At 44.4% G+C, this 19,920-nt stretch overlaps 1 protein-coding gene across 3 annotated transcripts in view; it reads left to right on the plus strand.

Annotated features, from left to right (window-relative positions):
* GRK5 (G protein-coupled receptor kinase 5) overlaps positions 1–19,920 on the plus strand; it is a 228,489-nt gene that overhangs the window by 186,005 nt on the left and 22,564 nt on the right. For 2 of the 3 annotated variants that reach the window (XM_039547923.1, XM_039547921.1), the window contains exons 6-10: positions 3,172–3,264; positions 6,933–6,996; positions 8,184–8,324; positions 10,023–10,213; positions 18,613–18,650. In XM_039547923.1, the coding sequence (XP_039403857.1) occupies positions 3,172–3,264; positions 6,933–6,996; positions 8,184–8,324; positions 10,023–10,213; positions 18,613–18,650 (527 nt within the window). Of the gene's footprint in view, positions 1–3,167; positions 3,265–6,932; positions 6,997–8,183; positions 8,325–10,022; positions 10,214–18,612; positions 18,651–19,920 lie in introns of all 3 variants that reach the window. The other variant, XM_039547922.1, reaches the window with a different exon arrangement.

Genomic DNA, 19,920 nt, shown 5'->3' on the forward strand with positions numbered 1-19,920 from the left:
TCATACTCTCAAATAACTGACAAGTGATGAAATTGCTTCATCTGTATAAAATATAGTAAATATTTCCCTTCCACTATGCAGACTACATACAGGAACTTAGTGTTTCAGGTATTTGACAGAATGTTCTAGCCAAGTGAACCAGCCCTAGACTTCATGCTGTGTGAAAAGAGGTACAATGATAATGAATCCAAAGAAAACATCTCTGTTTCAAAGTGAATAAAAATTAAGTGGTTATGCAGTCCATTTAGACAGAGGAATGTGCAAACGTTGCCTGCATGGCTTTTCCTGAAAACCTTCAACAAAAGGATGGGGCTTTTAAAAAAAAAATACCACCAGTCTGTCTATGGAGTTGAAATGTATGTGCACGATTTAATCCTTTTGTCGGGGAAAAGGCTTATCAGTTTTGCAGAGGTGAAGCAATTGTGCTATTGTGTCCTAAAGTTCCCAGTATGCAATTTGCATTCGCAAACACTGATCCTAGTATGTTTAATGCCAGTAGATCAGAAACCAACAAAAATACAAAGAGGGGAAACATCTAAAACAGGCCCATGTGGTCTTTGGCTGAGCACATTTTGTTTTCCCTAGATGATGTAATGGGGATTTGTAAAATGTGCTCTGCTGTCATTCACTGATTTGGCTCCTGTTATTGACCTTTTCTGCTTTCAGCTTTGCTTTGCATTGGGGAAAAGTGTGGATTACTTCTGGCCCTCCGCTAGAACAAACTGGTTTACTTGCACTGGTCTCGTGTCCATTGGGATATTGATATCAACTTATCCCAGTTGAGTGCACGAGTCCTGACGATGACAAAGGCAGAGCTGTGCTTGACATAAAAAACCTGATGTCAGTTTCCGTTTCTGAAATCAATTTTACTGTCAAATGTATTTTGTTGATGCTTACAAGGGGAATGAAAAAGCAAATAACTGGTGAAAGGCAGCCATTGTTTGTTACAATGCGTGAAGCTTTTAATTACTAGATGGCTAGCTGTGGACGCCACTGAGCTGAGTTCTGTATTCAGAAGAGTTTGAGATAACTGGCTAATTTATCTGTTTCAGTTCATAAATGGTTATGAAACCTTATTCATAAAAATGCTGATCATTTCACATGAACTGGAATGGGCTCAAAGGGAAATTTTAAAAACTTGCTGTTGGTGTTTGCTAAATGTATTGCACCATGTTAATTTTGGAAGCGTGCATAGTCAAACCCAGACAGGGAAAGGACACATACAAATGGGATGTTTGCCTGCCTTTATGTGCTGTAGCAAGGATTTATTTCAAATACAGCTCCATGAATAAGACAGATCCGCAGGAGAAATATATATGTTTGCATGTGTTTCCTTTGTTTTGTTTTTTAATAGCTACTGTGGCACGTACCACTGTTATCTTGTTGGGTCTAGGTGTGGTTTTGGGTTTTTTTTTCTTTTTTGGTAGTAACCCGCTTATGTTGAGATTTTCTTCTGTAAACTACACTTCTGAGAAAACTATTTCCTGTCATTGAGACATATACCACATGACCTGTGTGTCCTATCAAAACTAACCAAGACAACTTGAATTGGAATTTTGAATGTCAAATACTGACAATTAACTGCTCATTCACAATCCACAGAACAAGAATTACTAGGAAATAATTTCAAACAATCAATAGATTCCAGAAAATTAAAAATGGCCTCTGGGCAATTAACGAATGGAGAAAATCTAAATTCAGGAGATACATTTTTATTAACAATGAATTATTTGCTCAGCACTAGAACCATATCGGTTAGATAATGAAAAGACCTAGTCCCAAAGCACAATTGTTCCTCAATGGGAAATGCCACAGAAATGTTTCCTTTCTCTCAGAACTGCGTTCTACTTAGAGAGGTGCTTGTGTGATGTCTTCATCGCTGGCAGGTTTATACCAATACTTGTCTGGATGTCATGTTTTGTCTCTGAAATGCGTTTCTAAATTAAAGTGTATTGGGCTAGAAAGCCTGCAGTACCTTCCATTGCACTGGTTGGTCACAAGGTAAGACTAGTTCCAGCAGGCTAGCCAATCAGGAGACCACGAGCTCTCAGAGGAGCCCTGATTGACTAATCTTTAGACTGTATATGGTTAGATGCCTCCTTTTCCCTCAAGTAACTCTGGGCCACTGTGATGTGACTCTGAGGCCAGGGGAGAGCAACTCTCATTCCCTATGCTGTGTCTCTTCCACTCTGGGCTAAGCAATACTACCTCCCCTCCCCCCATGGCATGCCAGCAGAGGCACTAGCACACCAATCAGCAGTGACCTGAAAAGACAGATCAGCAACCAGCTATACAGCAGCAGACCCTGCACATCAATGCCTGAGGCCTGTTTCATCTTATTTCTCTCAGCCCTGCCCCTCAGCCAGTCTGAAAGGACTTCTCTCTGCCTCTGGCCACTTGCTGCCTATCACACAATAATTCCTTGGCACGTTTTCGCTGCCTTTCTACCAAAGCCTTGCATCCACAACACGACCATCCACAGGCCCCTTCCTGACACAGGCCCATATCCACAGGGCCATCCTTACTTTCTTCCTTTGTTTCATTCCACTAGCAACATAGCTGTTGGGCAGGGTCCTTTGGCTTAATTCAGTAACGTTTTGCTTTCTTTGGACCAAAAGCATGAATGATGACTGACTCCTTTGCTTTAGCTAACAGCATCCCTGATGGTCACTCGATAACTGAGATGTCATGCGAGAAAGATCTGAACATTCCCCAAAGTTCAGGAAGACTGACTCCGAAGGGGGTTGGTTTGGCCCCCTCCTCAACTTATTAACTGTCCTAGTGGCTAAGTGCCTAATCCAAAGTCCATTAAAGTTAATGGGAGCCTTTCCATTGCCTTCAACAGACTTCGGATCAAGACCTACGTGCCCCCTAGATGTGACCTCACTGTTAGCCACCATTATTACTGGCTCTTGATGTCAGCCAGCTGAAGAGTTTCAGAACTAGTGCCACTGTCAACACACATGGTGCCACACTAGTACCACACATGGTGAGGTACAGTGGACATGGCACATTGTTTCAATGTAGCTCCTACTGTTTAATACCACGAATAAAACAAGGTGGAAATAAATGAAGCAACACTGCTTTAGAGCAAGACTGGAATTCCTTTTTTTTTTTTTTTTTCAAGTTCAGGATTATAAAATGCTTATATATCTTTTTCATCTGAGACAGATCTGTCCTTGACTACCTAAGTGGAGATCCATTTCAAGAATACCTAGACAGCATGTACTTTGATAGGTTTCTGCAGTGGAAGTGGTTGGAAAGGTAAGCACTGCTCTTTTTAAATATATATATATATATATTCAGTTTCTATGCAAAACAATGCAGTCTGTCAAAAAAGCATGCGTTGCTCCCACTGGTTTTTAAATCAAAGGCAGAATTTGGCCCTATCTTTGAGTTACGAACTATCTTAGAATGTAAAATTACAAGAGATGAGAAGAGGAATGGGGAAAGTGAAATAAATTATTGTAGTGAGAATTTACCTGACCAACCAGACATTTAATAGACCTCCCCTCCCATCGGCTTTCCCTCTTGCCTCCTAGACTCCATATAACAGCTCTCAGATTTTGCTCTTCTCCGTTCTCCCTGTTCCCCTTCACAAAGACCCATAGTGCCATGCTCTCTGCTCCCCTGAGCTGTGCTTCAGGATTTCCATTCTTCTCAGAAAGGCTTCCCCAAGCTTCGTATTTGGTCATAAGTGCCCATTGTTAGAAGGGTCAAAAAGCAGATTGAGGCTTTGTTCTGCAGAACGAAACCAGATAAGAATCAAACTTACCTCGGTGGTAGATCCCATTTCACCCACTAGCTGAGCCCACCAACCATGAACCAGTCTACACCAACTATAGCCAAGATAGCAGTGGTCCTCCTTGTACGTGCACAGACTCAGGAATAATCTCCTCCTCTTCCCTCAACTTTCTAGAATACCACTTTCCTCAAGATTGTGAGGCTATGTCTACACTACAGTGATACTGTGGCACAGCTGCAGCACTGTAGCCATGCCGCTGTGGCGCTGTAGTGTAGACGCTTCTTACGTTGACGGAAGGGGTTTCTCCATTGATGAAGGTAAGCCACCTCTCCGAGAGACTGTAGCTAGGTCTGTGGAACAATTCTTCTGCTGATCTTGCTGCATCCACAGTAGGCTGACCCAAGTATTTTGCTCAGGGTATGTAATTTTTCACAGCCCTGAGTGATGTAGCTAGGTTTATTTAATATTTAGGTGTAGACCAGGATATAGAGAAGTCATAGGCCACAGATAACACCTTAGGAAGCTACATTTTAGAATGTGGGTTGTGCACCATAGACCTATAGGATGAGATTTTCAAAGCTGCTTGAGGAATTTGGGCATCCAATTCCCAATTAATGGGAACTGGGTATCCAAATTTACTTATGTGGCTTAAAAAATCTCTGCCCTAATAGTTACTGTGCTCCCTGTCACTAAAAGTTATTCATTGCAGGCAAATAGATGTTTGCATCCTGTTACAAATATGTTTAAATGACCCACTTTAGCAGTTACATCCCACCTGCATGTGTCTGTGATGTGAAGATTTAGATGTGCATCGAGTTTCCAGTTTTCACATTTGCAAAGAGCATGATAAGCAATGCTAAACCAGATTCTGCTTGCTAGAAAAGTTAATAATAAAACAGAAAAACAACCGAGATATGGCTAGTGTGTTGTAGTGTTTAACTTCCAGTACACTGGGTACTATTTAAAAAAAAAACAAAACACTGCAATTTGAGCTGTCCTTTTGCATAGCTAACCTTTTGAATGCTCATGACCAAGACAGAGCTATGATAACGTTTTGGAGGACCCGCTATTTCTGTTTTTATAAAACAAAGGAAAATACAGCATGTTTGTCCTAGAGCCAGAATTATTAGGTACACATTTCCAGGCACACTTCATTTTCAGGAATTTTTAGGGGCTTTGACCTGCCAAGACAAAGAAACGTGTATTCTTTGTTGGCTGGTGCCACGGCGGATTGGTGCTGCTGGCTAATGGTGACTGTCACTCTGAGTTAAAGGAATTCCACACTTTCCACAAACTGAATTACAAGAGAAGATTTAGGGCCAGAGTCTCAGCTTGTATAAATCAACATAATTCAGATGAAATCAACAGAGCTGTGTCAATGGCACCAGCTAAATAGCTAGCTCGTAAAATTAAATACCATTTGGCTGATGGTCAGTCATTTCAGGTCAGTACATGCCATATTCCATATGAAAACCAGAGCATCCAGTGTTCACTGTTATGCTGTATTTTCTTTCTTCCACTTAAATTGAAAAAGATCAGATGTTTCCTATCAAGTCTGACCTTTTTCAGTCTACTGTCACATCTAGGATTTGGAATTTTGTCAAATGCATTGAAGATTTTTATTCCACCCTTCAGTCCCCCCACCCCCCTTAAAAATAAACTTGACAAGACATCAGATGAGCCCACTCAGCTTAGGAAGCTGAAGAGCACTTTCCAGCATTAAACAAAGACAACTTCACTAGCATGGAATGATTAACAGCTCGTTCTGACAGCCTGTTGGCTTCAACAGAACAGTTAAACGCTCAGTTTATTCCAGGGACACTGGCAAGTACGTAGTTATCACGGTTAATTGGCTTTCAACCCTACTAGTGTTTGCAATCTTTTCTTAGAAACTTGAAAAGAACATTTTCCCCATCCAGGTTGGTCCATTCCCATTTCATTTATATAAGATTTCCTTCTCCCTCCCTCACCCTGGTTGTTTTTTTTAAATAGAGCACAAATGAACATGGCTCACCTTAATGTTTACTTCCTTTGTTATCCTCAGCCACATCCTTGTGTTGGTCTCACAGCTATGCTATTTAACTTGTGCTCACTTGACTGCCCTTCAGCAGCAAAACAAAGCTACTGTAGGGTTCATATGAATATTCATTAGCAGTCGCTTTTAATATAGTTTTATTTCATGCCCTAGCGACAGAGTGGTGGTTTAAAAAGTAAGATATTTGAAATCAAATATTCTCCAGCAAATTATAAAAATGTAAGGGAGGTAAATGTTAGAATTAGGATTGGAGGCCTGACTTTCGTGGAAAAATTGTATAACATTTAATAGAGATGAAGGTCTATAGACGTCATTCTAAAATAATTATAGAAACAGGCCTGAATGGAAAACCGGTCTGCAGATTGTAAGCTCCTTGGGGCAGGGACTAATTTTTTGGCCTGTGTTTGCACAGCGCCTAGCACAGTGGGGTCCTGGTCTGTGACCTAGGTGCTGTGGTGATACAAATAATAAATAACAACAGGCTTTCATGACAACTACACGAGACTGAGTTGGGCCAGTGGGAAAGTAAATTACAAATACGGCTGCTCAATTCCCTCTTCCTTGCCCATTCCATTCCTGCCTTCCCTCACCAAACCCCACTGCAATGGGACACAGAAGAAGTCCCTGAGAAGCTTGGCTGCATGACACAAATGGGACACAGGCTTCCTATCAGTCCAGTGAGCCTGAAGGATTTCCACCTGAGGTAAGGCACTCTGTGCCCATGAAGGAAGGGGCAAGATTTGACCCTTAATAGATACCTGTGAATTATCAGATGGTTCATAGCATGATTATGTCTTTTCAAACTCTTCTGACTCCTGATTTTTTTTAAAAAAAAATCCCATATGATGGAAAGTCAGGTCCCCATTTAGTCCTAAGACTCTGTCAGAAATTGTGCTGCACACCAGTGACTCACTAATGTGTTGTATTTTATTACAGCTTAATATGTTGGAATTGAAAAGTTCAAGCCATACATAGTATTGCAGTAATGTGATTACCTAATTGTATAGTCTATTAGATAATGTGATTACCTTGACATAATGTGATTCTACAATATTTAGCTATTTTGCTCTTTCGAAAGTATGATCTGAAATAAATAAATCTTAGAGCGTGCATTAAATGTAGAGGTTTTTTTTATATTTCCTTTTCTTTCAGGCAACCAGTAACGAAAAACACATTTAGGCAGTACAGGGTACTAGGAAAAGGTGGTTTTGGGGAGGTGAGTAATTCTGAAAGTTTCTGTTAAGAATGTTTCTCACCTCACAGGCACTGCAGGTTAAAAGAAATCTTTTTCGTAAGAAAGAGGATGGTTTTAACCACTCAATTGCTGACAGTTTTCTGTTAACATTTCATAAGATTATAACCCTCAAGGATCACCTACAGAAATGACTCTTTTGTTTAGTCTGTTAGTTACTTTTGAATCATGCTCACACCGTTATTATCTGTATCACAATAGCAACTAGAGGCCTCTGCTTAGATCAGGGCACAGTCTAAATGCACAGTATGAAACAGGGCCCTGCCCTGAGAGTGTCTAATCTAAGGGTCCATCTACACAGCAAAAAAACCCTGCGTCAGTGAGTCTTAGAGCCCAGGTCAACTGACTCGGGTTCACACGGTGGTGCTAAAAATAGCCGTGCAGATGTCCAGCTCTGGCTGGAGCCTGGGCTCTGAAACCCAGCAAGGGTTTCAGAGCCTGGGCTCCAAGCTTGAACGTTTACACTGCTCTTTTTAGCCTTGCAGTGTGAGCCCAAGTCAGTTAACCCAGGCTCTGAAGCTTGCTGCCAGGTTAATTTTTCTGCTGTGTAGACATACCCTATGGGCTGGTCTACACTGCGGTGTGGGGGGGAGGGGGTTGTCGATCTAAGATACGCAACTTCAGCTATGCTATTCGCGTAGCTGAAGTCAAAGTATCTTAGTTTGACTTACCTTAGTTTGACTTACCTGGCCGTCCTCATGGCGGCAAGTCGACTGCCACGGCTCCCCCGTTGACTCTGCTTACTCCTCGTGCTGAGGTGGAGTAAGGGCGTTGATTCGGGGATCTAGACAAGACTCAATAAATCAATCTCCGATAGATCGATTACTACCGCCGATCGGCAGGTAGTGTAGTCATGGCCTAAGTAGACGAAAGAGACAAAGGGTGGGAGTGAAAACAGGCATAGAAAGGTGAAGTGACTACACTAAATTTACCCAGCAGGTCATTTTCAGAATCAGAGCGAGAACCCATACCCAACTCTGGATGCCCTGACCTGTGCCCTACGCAGTGCTCCACACTGCCTCTCACACCATTAGCAAGCCCTTAAAAAAGCCTGCAGACAAATCAGACAGCGAGGTACTAAACTTTATAGATAAAGGGTATTTTCTTTAAGCTACCCAAGTAATCATTTTTCCCTTCTCTTTAATTTTTAGGTCTGTGCTTGCCAAGTCCGAGCAACAGGGAAAATGTATGCCTGCAAAAGATTAGAGAAGAAGAGAATAAAAAAGAGGAAAGGCGAATCCATGGCATTAAATGAAAAGCAGATTTTAGAAAAAGTCAATAGTCAATTTGTAGTGAGTATTGAATTGAGTCCCTGTGCATAATTCTTGTTGACTTCAGTACCTCCAATTGGCTTCATGGTACATGTAGTGGCAGTGGAAGCTGGCCCACTGTATAATGCTTACTCAGTTTACCTGAGCCCTTCTCTTTTCCATTCAACTGACTCCAGATTTAGTTGCAGTATGTGAAAGGTGTGCGCCAAATGTGGTGGCTACTTCTATTTAGGGAATTTAAAATGTTTACTCTTTGCAGCCTCCAGTTGATTTGGGGTTGCGTCAGGCTGAGCTATTTTTATCCCCAGTGATTACCTGATTTCCCAGTACCTGGGTGAGAGAGGGATTTGGATGAGAACGAGCTGGCTGAGGCTCAACCCAGTAAGACTGAGATGATGGGGCTTGATTAGCAGGAAGCATCTAGTCAATATGATGGGCCTGGTGTGTTCTGTAGGGTTGCCAACCCTCCCAGATTGGCCAGGAGTCTCCCGGAATCGGCCTCAATCTCCCGGTTGCTATTGAAAGCAATCCGGGAGATTTTAATAGGCCAAAAGTCTGGTCAGCAGTGCAGTGAGGCTTAGGCAAGCTCCCTACCTGCCCTGGCTCCACACAGCTCCCAGAAACGGCCAGCATGTCTGGCTCCTAGGCTCAGGGGCAGCCAGGAGGTCTCTGTGCGCTGCCCTCATCCCACGTGCCAGCTCTGCAGCTCCCATTGGTTGCGGTTCCCAGCCACTTGGGAACCGCAACCAATGGGAGCTGCAGGGGCGGTGCCTGAAGGGAGGGGAAGCACACAGAGCCACTTGGCCGCCCCTGAGCCTAGGAGCTGCAGGGACATGCTGCCACTTCAAGGAGCCGCCTGAGGTGAGCACCGCCAGAGCCCTCACCCCCTCCCACATCCCAACCCCATGCTCCAGCCCTGAGCCCCCTCTCGCACCCAAACTCCCTCCCAGATCCCAAACCCTAAATGTCCTCCTGCACCCCAACCCCCTGCCCCAGGCTCTGCCTGGAGTCCCCTCCCACACTCTGAACCCCTCGGCCCCAGCCCAGAGCCCACACCCCCTCCCGCACCTCAACCCCCTGCCCCAGCCCGGTGAAAGTGAGTGAGGCTGGGGGAGAGTCAGCGACAGAGGGAGGGGGGATGGAGTGAGCAGAGTCGGGGCCTCGGATAAGTAGTGGGACTAGGGCGTGGCCTCGGGGAGGGGGAGGGGCAAGGGTGTTTGAGTTTGTGCGATTCAACAGTCAGCAACCCTACCATCCTGTGACTGAGGTATGTCTACCTAGATTTTGGAGCAAGCCTCCCAGCATGGGTTGACAGACTCAGGCCAGCAGGGCTCTTGCTAGTGCTCTAAAATTAGCTGTAGAGACAGTGTTTTGAAGTTGTGACTAAGGCTCTGAACCGTAAGGAGGGAATTGGGCCTCAGAGCCAGAGCTCCAGCCAGAGCCACAACTGCAAAGTACGGCCTACACAGCTATTTTTAAAGCACCAGCTTTAGCCCCAGAGGATTCAAAACATCAGTCCATCATATTCTAATTGCTGGGGTTTTTTTGTGGTTTTGTAAAACAATCCTGATGTTGCAAGAAGGCTCATATCTTCTCCTCACTTTGCTTTGCTTATGACACACTGTTGTCAAATTTTGTCACTTTTAATGTACAAAAGTTAGCAATGACTTCAACACACCTTATGACAGAACTGCGAGTACTATTTAAATATCTTTCTAGGTTAACTTAGCCTATGCCTATGAAACAAAGGATGCACTGTGTTTAGTTCTGACCATAATGAATGGGGGTGACTTGAAGTTCCACATCTACAACATGGGAAACCCAGGCTTTGAGGAGGAGAGAGCTTTGTTTTATGCAGCAGAGATTCTTTGTGGCTTGGAAGACCTGCATAGAGAAAACACTGTATACAGGTAAGGTTTCCTCAGTGTCTTGGGATATTCATCAGGTGAAGCTTGAATTGTAGGGCCTATTTCAGTGCAATACATCCCAGAAGCTTATGCGGTGTCTCCGATTTCTCAGAGCTTTGGAGGAATACAATAAGACTCAGTAATAATGGAAGGAAGCAATAGCTTTACTGAACACATTCTGTCTAGATGATATAAAACGTACTATATAGAACTGACTAAAGCTCCCAAAATCCTGTCTCAACTTGCATGTATAAAACCTAGATCAATTCTTTAGGAGTTATTTCTCCTAAGCTACTTCTTAGTCAGTGTTACACAGAGATCATCCTAGGACATGAAACTTCCGTTTTTACTAGTTAGATTGTGGTAGTGACTGTAATGTGCTATGTATTCCCCAGACAGAAAGGAAGACAGAAGGGTACAGATTAAAAATACAAAGGCAAAGGATGATGGGAAGGGATATTACATACAAGCAAAATGATCAGCGTGATTGTGGACACATAGTTTGTTAACTACATGGTTGAGCTTATTGTTGTTTTTTAAGTTAACACACTGGGCGTAATTCTCCTGCATGAATGCTGGTGTAACTCAGGAGTAACTCTACTAAAGTCAAAAGGAGTTGTGGATAGGGGGATCATCCCTCTTCCTTCCATCATGGTAGCCAAATAGGTTTTTTTTCTTAACAACCAGAGGGGTTTAAACACGGTGAGACATGAGAATCTGTGTATTTCACTCCCCTCACGCTGTCTTCAGCAACACCACAGGTGTACTCAGAATGTGCAGCAACATGAGATAATTACAGACTAAATTCCCTTCCCCATCCAACCTTCCCCTCTTTGGCTCCTACAGAATGACACATTAGGCATTCTCTGTGGGTTTCTCGTTCGCTTTCTTTCTCTTTCTTTCCCTCAAGAAGCAACATTGTTGTTGGAAATGGATAGGTGAGTCAACAGGGAGATTTATAAGCAGGGAAAAGAAAAGAATAATGACATTAGAAGGCATGTGGTCCTTCAGTAGGTGAGGGATTTATTCCTCTTCCTTCCAGTAGGGTGAATAAAACAATAGGTGTCTGAATGAAAGGGCACTGATTTGAGCTTCAGAGAAGTCATGCAAGTGAGGCACGCTATAACCCATGTCATAACCTTGATCCATGTGTGCAGCTTCAAGTTGAATGGATGTCGAATGTGCAGCTAGTAGGCAAAAAAAGACCCCAAGTCTGAAAAAACTCAGCATGCGGTTCTTGATGGGGGTTAAACACTCCTTTATAGCACATTGGGTGCAGAGCAGAAGGACAGATAATGTGTGTGAGCTCTCCACCTCCATATTGGTTGAGCATCTCATTGCACCAGGACACCATGTACAAATGCTTTTGCAGGAGAGCTCAAGGATTTCTTGCTGAATCAGCAAGCTGGATGCAGAGTCAATTTCCATGGATGCCAGGAATTTTTTTTTCAAATGGCGCTCTAATATAGTTTAAAATAATATATGATGTTTGTTTTCCTGTGCCTGGCTTGTGAAATCATTATTACTGGCATTCTATACTGCAGAGGTCCTGTGTATTGATAAGGTACCATCCAAGGGGCATTACTTCCAGGAAAATAATGTGTTTTGACATGAAACCGCAATTTAAATCATTAATGTGGCCATACATATCATGCCGCTTCTGGTGCTATCTTTATTGTGAGGAATAGGCCATAAGGAATGGAGCATTCATTGCAATTTTATACCAGCTGTGGCTCTGATCTTGTTAGCTCTCACAAGAAGGGTCAGGGAGTATTTTGGAAGAGGAAACCTCTGTCGGAGAAAAACTAAGTTTTTCTCCGACAATTTGGGGACTCATCTGGGACTTAAGCAAATGTATTAGACTTTAGTATATTACATTTTTTTTATTTAAACACTTTGTATTTTAAGTTTCTCCGACACTTCCAAGAGGAATGATGGTGATGGGTGACATTACATTCCTACACATCAAGTATCAGGGGGTAGCCGTGTTAGTGATGATACAAGCAGACTGCAGATTCTTAAGTGGCAAGCTGCACTGGCTTACAGCTTGGCATCCGCAGGTGTTTCATTCACAAGCTAAAAATCCCTTTAGCCTGGATCCAGCACTTCCCCCAATTCAGCCTTTGTTCCTCAGGTATATCCAGGAGTCTCTTTGGGTGGGGAGTCAGTGAAGAACCATGATGATGTCTCTCCCCTGCCTTAAATAGATTTTGTATATGGCAGGAACCCTTTGTTTCAAAGCTTGGTTCCCACACCAGTCAGTGGAAAAACACTGATATCCCAAGATGGAGTCCAGCACCAAGTGACCTGGTCACATGTACCTTTAGTGTCACAGCAGCCATAACTCGGAGACTGTCTGTAGGGTCCTCAGGAAGGCTCCTGGGTGAGAGAGAAGCTTATTCTAAGGCCTGTTCTCTGCTAATGGCGGCATGACTGCAGAGGACGCTGGCGCTGGCTGCTGCGGCTCGCCCGCGCCCGCGGCGGCGGTTCCGGCAGCCGCAGCTCCGCCTGAGCGCCGCGTGCGTCATGCGCGCGAGGTCCAGCCGAGCGCAGAGCCGCCCGCCCCCGCGCCTCATGCTGCGGTCGGGTCCTCCTCCCCGGGCTCTCCTGGACCTCTCAGCCAGCCATGACTGCGGCAGGTCAGCAGCCCAGCGCCCCCCCGCCGCAGGGGCGCCCAGATTTTTTTGCCCTAGGCACCAGCTTGTTTTGCTGGTGCCTAGAGCCGCCCCTGCTAATGGCTCATTAACCTGAATGAGCCCTTCTCAGCCAACCATCTATACTGAGAGCCTTTTGCTTAGTGGGCATTCTCCAGGTGTAAACAGATTTGTAATATAGATGTATAGTCAATATCCCCAACTTCAGATACAAATATAATACATACATACAAACAGGATAATCATATTCAGTAAATCATAACTTTTCCAATGACACTTCACTTGACTTATCTTGCATAAAATACATCATAATTATGCCATAATCATATCATATAATAATATATCTATGAAGAATATGGGGTGCAGTGTCACAATGGGGCGAGATCCCAGGGGACTGGAAAAGGGCAAATATTGCACCTATCTATAAAAAGGGGAATAAGGACAACCCAGAGAATTATAGACCAGTCATCTTAACTTCTGTATCCAGAAAGGTTGTGGAGCAAATAATTAAACAATTAATTTGTAGGGACGTAGAAGATAATAAGGTGATAAATAATAGTCAACATGGATTTGTCATGTCAAACCAACCTAATATCCTTCTTTGACTGGGTAACAAGCCTCATGGATGGGGGAGAAGCAGCCACTGTGATATATCTCAACTTTAATAAGGCTTTTAATACTGTCTCACGTGACCTTTTCATAAATAAACTAGGGAAACATAGTCTAGACAAACCTATTATAAGGTGGGCGCACAACTGGTTGGAAAACCATATTCAGAGAGTAGTTATCAATGGTTCACAGTCAAGCTGGAAGGGCATATTGAGTGGAGTCTGTAGGGATCTGTCCGGGGTCCATTTCTATTCAATATCTCCATAAATGATTTAGATAATGGCATAGAGAGTACACTTATAAAGTTTGCAGATGATACCAGGCTTGGAGGAGTTACAAGTGCTTTGGAGAACAGCATTAGAATTCAAAATAATCTTGACAAAATGGAGAAATGATCTGAAATAAATAGGATAAAATTCAATAAAGAGAAGTGCAAAGCACTACACTTAGGAAGGAATAATCAGTTGCACAAATACAAAATGGTAGATGACTGCCTGCGGAGGAGTACTGCAGAAAAGGATCTGGGGTTAATAATGGATCACAAACTAAATATGAGTCAACAATGTAATACTGTTGCAAGAAAAGCTAGCGTCATTCTGGGATGTATTAGTAGGGGTGTTGTAAGCAAGACACAAGAAGTAATTCTTCCACTTTACTGAGCCCTGATAAGGCCTCAACTGGAATACTGTGTCTGGTTCTGGGCACCACACTTAGAGAAAAACGTAGACAAACTGGAGGAAGTCTAGAGGAGAGCAACAAAAATTATTAACGGTCTAGAACAGGGGTGGCCAACCTGTGGCTCCGGAGCCACATGCAGCTCTTCAGAAGTTAATGTGCGTCTCCTTGTATAGGCACCGACTCCAGGTCTGGAGCTACAGGCGCCAACTTTCCAATTTGCTGGGGGGGTGCTCACTACTCAAACCCTGGCTCTGCCACAGGTCCTGCCCCCACTCCACCCCTTCCCGCCCCCTCCTGAGCCTGCCATGCCCTCGCTCCTCCCTGTCCGAGCCTCCTGCATGCCACAAAACAGCTGATCAGGAGGAGGGGGAGGTGCTGATCGGTGGGGCTGCCAGTGGGCGGGAGGTGCTGGGAGCGGGGGTGGGGGAGCTGATGTGGGGATGCTGACATATATCTGTGGCTCTTTGGCAATGTACATTGGTAAACTCTGGCTCCTTCTCAGGCTCAGGTTGGCCGCCCTTGGTCTAGAAAACATGACCTGGATGAAATATTGAAAAACTTGGGTTTATTTAGTCTGGAGAAGAGAAGGCTGAGGGGGGACATAACAGTCTTCAAGTATGTAAAAGGTTGTTATAAGGAGGAGGGTGATAAGTTGTCCTCCTTAACCACTGAGGACAGGACAAGGAGCAATGGGCTTAAATTGCAGCAAGGGAGATTTAGGTTAGACATTAGGAAAAACGTCCTAACTGTCAGGGTAGTTAAGCACCAGAACAAATGACCTAGGGAGCTTGCGGAATCTCCATCATTGGAGATTTTTAAGAACAGGTTAGACAGACGCATGTCAGGGATGGTCTAGATCAGAGGTGGGCAAACTACAGCCTGTGGGCCACATCCAGCCAGTGGGACCGTCCTGCCCGGCCCTTGAGTTCCTGCCCTGGGAGGCTGTCCCCCCTCCCCCACAGCCTCAGCTCGCCGTGCCGCCAGCGCTCTGGGCGGCAGCACTGCGATCTCCTGCTGGGCAGCGTGGCGGCATGGCTGGCTCTGGTGGGGCGGCACGGCTGCCAGTCCTGCTGCTCTGAGTGGCATGGTAAGGGGGCAGGGAGAGGGGGGTTGGGTAAGGGGCAGGAGGTCCCGGGAGCAGTCAGGGGACAGGGAGCAGGGGGCAGTTGGATGGGGCAGAGGTCATGATGGGGGAGCAGTCAGGGGACAAGGAACAGGGCAGGTTGGATAGGGTGGGAGTCCCAGGAGACCTGTCAGGGGGGTGGGGGTGTCGATAGGGGTTGGGACAGTCAGGGGACACGGAGCAGGGGGGATTGGATGGGGGTGAGGTCCTGGGAAGGGGCAGTCAGGGGTGGGGGTTCCCGGTAGGGGGTGGTTAGGGGACAAGTAGCGGGGGGGTTGGATGGTGGGGCTCTGAGGGGGGCAGTCAGGGCATGGGAGCCAGGCTGTTTGGGGAGGCGCAGCCTTCCCTACCCAGCCCTCCATACAGTTTTGGAACCCCCATGTGGCCCTCACGCCAAAAATTTTGCCCCCCCACCCCCCGGTCTAGATAATACATAGTCCTGCCATGAGTGCAGGGGACTGGACTAAATGACCTATCGAGGTCCCTTCCAGTTCTACATTTCTATGATTCTATAACTGCATACACAGTAGGGCTTTTATTAGTATTACTATTTCAGTAAAAAATGACACCACTCTAAAAATTCATAGTTATACCATTAAAATATTCATGTTTAGACCATGCATAAGAGACGGTCTCTGCCCTGGAGGTGCTTACAATCTAAAAGGCAAATAAAGGCCGGGAGAACAGAAGTATTTTTACCTCTATTTTACATATAGGGCACTGGGGCACCAAAAGATGATGTGCCTTGACATACATGGAGCTAATGACAGAGCTGAGACTTGAATCACTTTCTCCTGAGTCCCAGCCCAGAGTGTAAATCACAACACCATCTTTGCTCCTATTCAAATCAAAATTAATTTCTGAATTCGCCTGGACATGCCGGAATTATTTTTTCTTACTTCACTTGGCTGTTGCTGCAGCATGAAATGTGACTGATTGCTGACAGCACTGAAAATGAAAGTAAAGGATGGAATCTAGGCTCCTCAAGGAAATGGCTCCTAAGTAGGGTGACCAGACAGCAAGTGTGAAAAATCGGGATAGGGGTTGGGGGGTAATAGGAGCCCATATAAGAAAAAGACCCAAAAATCTGTACTGTCCCTATAAAATCGGGACATCTGGTCACCCTACTCCTAAGAGTTTAAAATTAGATTGAAAAAAATATGTGGGAAATGACCTTTATTACATGACTCCAACACCGGGAGCCTTTTGTTAACATTGAGAGAGAAGCACACAGTAGTATGTAAAATAAAGTCATACTTTCTCCACAGCATTCTTCTCCCCTTCACATATTTGAGTGCTGTTTGTTTGAAAAGTAGGCTTGGTACCACTGGGCACTCAGTGAAGTTTATCTTGTGAGGTCAAGAGGGTTTTAAACTAGCAAAAGGAGGAGAAGAATGTGTGTGGCACCGTGTGTTTCTGCTTAAAATAATAAAACAAGAGCAAGATAGGTTTTGAAAATGTGCCCTCGGCACTGTCAGATTATAAAATACCCCTATCCAATGATAGCAAATATTCCAGTAGCACAGTTTGAAATATCAGGGAGCACTCCTGCATGTACTCTGTATGCTGGGTGGGCCTCCTGCAATGCAGATTTCTCTCCTAACACCCACTGCCCACACACACAATGTGCGTGCGCACGCACACACTTTGAAAAGAAATCTTTCTTACTAGGGAATCTAATACATTCATAAATCCAGGTGGCCTGTAAAAAACAGTGATCCAAATTCTACCTTAATTTACACTCTGTTTAACCCCATTACTTTAACAGAGTTACAGGGGGAAGAACTTGGTCTATTGCAAGCAATATGGTGCCTCTTCCCAAACCTGTATTCCCCAGATAGTCCCAGTCTCCCTCATCCTCAGGATCCTCATCCAATCTCAGTCATCCTGCCGGCCACTGCTCCCCATCCCAGGCTCCTTGCCCAACCAGTCCCAGTCACATCCCCATTGCTCCCAAGCCCAGCCTCTGCACGTATGCCCAGACTCTTTTTGTCCCAATTTACTTCCTTCCTCTCCATTCAAGTCCATCCTATGTGCCCTCTGCATTTGACTCAGGCTTTTCCTTCTTCTTTATGCCTGGGCATCAGCAAGGAGATTAGAAATACAGGAGACAGTCTCCCTACTCTCATTTCTAGAGCCTGGCATGAGAGCAGCCCATTGCCGCTGGAAGCAGCATTGCAGGAAAAATTCTGCTCAGCCCCTGCAGCCCTGGAATGAGTCTGGTCAGCATATAGGAGCTGTGCGGGATGGTGCATGCTCAGTGCAGATGGAATCCTCTAAGAGAGGGGTCCTCAAACTTTTTCTTTCTGAGACCCCTCAACATGCTATAAAAATTCCATGAACCAGCTGTGCCACAACAACTGTTTTTCTGCATATAAAAGCCAGGGCTGTTGTTAGGGGGTAGCCATTGCCTGGGATCCCACACCACAGAGGGTTTTGCTCTGGCTTCAGCTTCAGTCCTGGGTGGTGGGGCTTGGGGCTGCAGTCCCACAAGGCGGAACTTCAGCTTTCTGCCCTGGGCCCTAGAGAGTCTAGTGCCAGCCATGCTTGGCGGACTCCCTGAAACCTGCTTGTGGCCCCACAGGAGGCTCTGGACTCCTGGTTGAGAACCACTGCTCAGAAAATTAAGATGACAAATTCTAACAAGTCTCTACTGCGTTTGTGTGAACCAAGGTTTTTCAAAGGCTTATATCTTTGGGCATTTTATAACAGGAAGAGCAAAAGACTCGTCTCTGACATCAGGGCAGCCTTTTTGTCAACTTTCAAGCCCTTGCTCCCAACCATGGAGGTACTAGAGCTTCTCAATGACATGGTTGTAAGAAAAATTTTACCATGGGTAAAACAACATATTTTTCCCTAATTTTGTTCTGAACCATTTTTGCTGAAACTTTCTTTAAAAAAAAAAATCAGGCTGATGCAGACCCCAGGCTTGGAAAGTTTCAGCCCGAATGGTTATAATTGACCACAGTTATAAGCAACTGAAAATGGGATTTTATAATGGGAATTGTCAGGCAACCTTAACTACAGGCGGGGTAGCTGCCATCTCCGCCTACAACATGTGCCAGGCCAACTATCAGAAGGCAGGGTGAATCCATTAGAAAGCAAATTATGAAGTGATGTCTTTGCTTGGGGAAACAATTTAACTACAGTTAAGAAAAAGACATATCTGGAGCCAGTCTTGCTGTGCAATAAGTACTAGAGTCTTATATTGGTTTTACAAGTTCTTTACTGTTTCAGTTGACTCCCAACTGGTTTATCGCCAGTAGGCTATGTATTCATAACCTGCACTGGACTTGTCAACCGCTTTCACACAAATAACTGCTATCTTTCATTTTCAGAGATTTGAAGCCAGAAAATATCTTGTTAGATGATTATGGTAAGTCTCAGAGGTTTAGAGAGATTTTTTCACAGTAAAGTAGCTTAAGTTAGTTTTAGGACACATTGTAATAAAGCAGATAATGCTCTGAAGTGAATAAGGGGCTCATCATATACTAATGCTTGTGTCTTGGGATGAATAAAGTGATAGAACTTTACACAAGGGCTGCTACACAGCTGAGGAAACTAGGCTGAATAGCAGAGTATGTTCCTTTGGACAGTTGCTTACCTAGCAATAGGTCTGCCTTTTCCACTGTCTTCTCTACATTACTTCCACAATAGGAAGGAAGTTGTGAAATCTATGCCCCCAACTCCCTTTTCAGAGGTACCTTACCCCCTGTTTGTCAGCTGTCATTTTATTCACACTGGTGAGCCCATTGCTAGCTACAACCTGCCATGATCAACTCTCATGCTTCAGTGCATAAACTAATCACTGCTATGGTCGGGAAGGAACCCCACCCAACCCCACCCCACCCCCATTTACAGCAGTCCAGAATTGGTCAAAGGGCAGGTATATCTTTCTTTGAGGCAGCAAGTCTATGGCAAATCCTGTGTTCCTATGACTCTGGCTCAGCACTGACCATGCCAGTGCCAGGTTTCCTGGTGCAGGACATGAGTGACAACTATCACATATATGATGTGTTTCCATTTGAACTGGGGCTTTCAAGCGTGAGCAGCCTTTGGACCATTGCTAAATCATTAGGCCATTTATAATTTAGTGAACTATCAAATTGCTACCTACATGGGTCCTCTGATACCACAGAGATGGGATTGCAGTAGGGACCAAAATGGACAGAATAGATTAAGTTGCCCAAGTTATCTCAGTCTTGACTCTCCCACCTTTCTAAAGGAATGATACACAATAGACTCGGGATCTGTAAAGTTATTGGACATTTTAATGAAAACACTGTTGTGGAATGCAGTGTACTTGAGCTGATTTCTATGTTAAATACGCTCCAGAGTTGTTGAGTGGTTTCCTTTCTGAGATAATTTGATTTAAGTTAAAAATATGGTCGGGGTGTGGGGGAGGTGGGCTCATATAATTTCAGAATCTGTTCCTTTACTCACATGCTCCCCAGTTTTTGACTTTCCAAAATCTGGATATAAGTAGTAATAACCTTCAGGTTTTTAGGGCTCTTAAATAGTATTTCTCAAGGAACCGACCCTTACGTTGCAAACAAGACCTGAAAGTTGAGCTTTAGTTATAGATTCAGGACCATATTTCGTTACTTTTACAAGGTGAACTATCACAAAGTGATACAAGTTAGAGA

Source organism: Mauremys reevesii, linkage group 7 (genome assembly GCF_016161935.1).
Source record: "Mauremys reevesii isolate NIE-2019 linkage group 7, ASM1616193v1, whole genome shotgun sequence".
NCBI classification, from domain to species: Eukaryota; Metazoa; Chordata; order Testudines; family Geoemydidae; genus Mauremys; species Mauremys reevesii.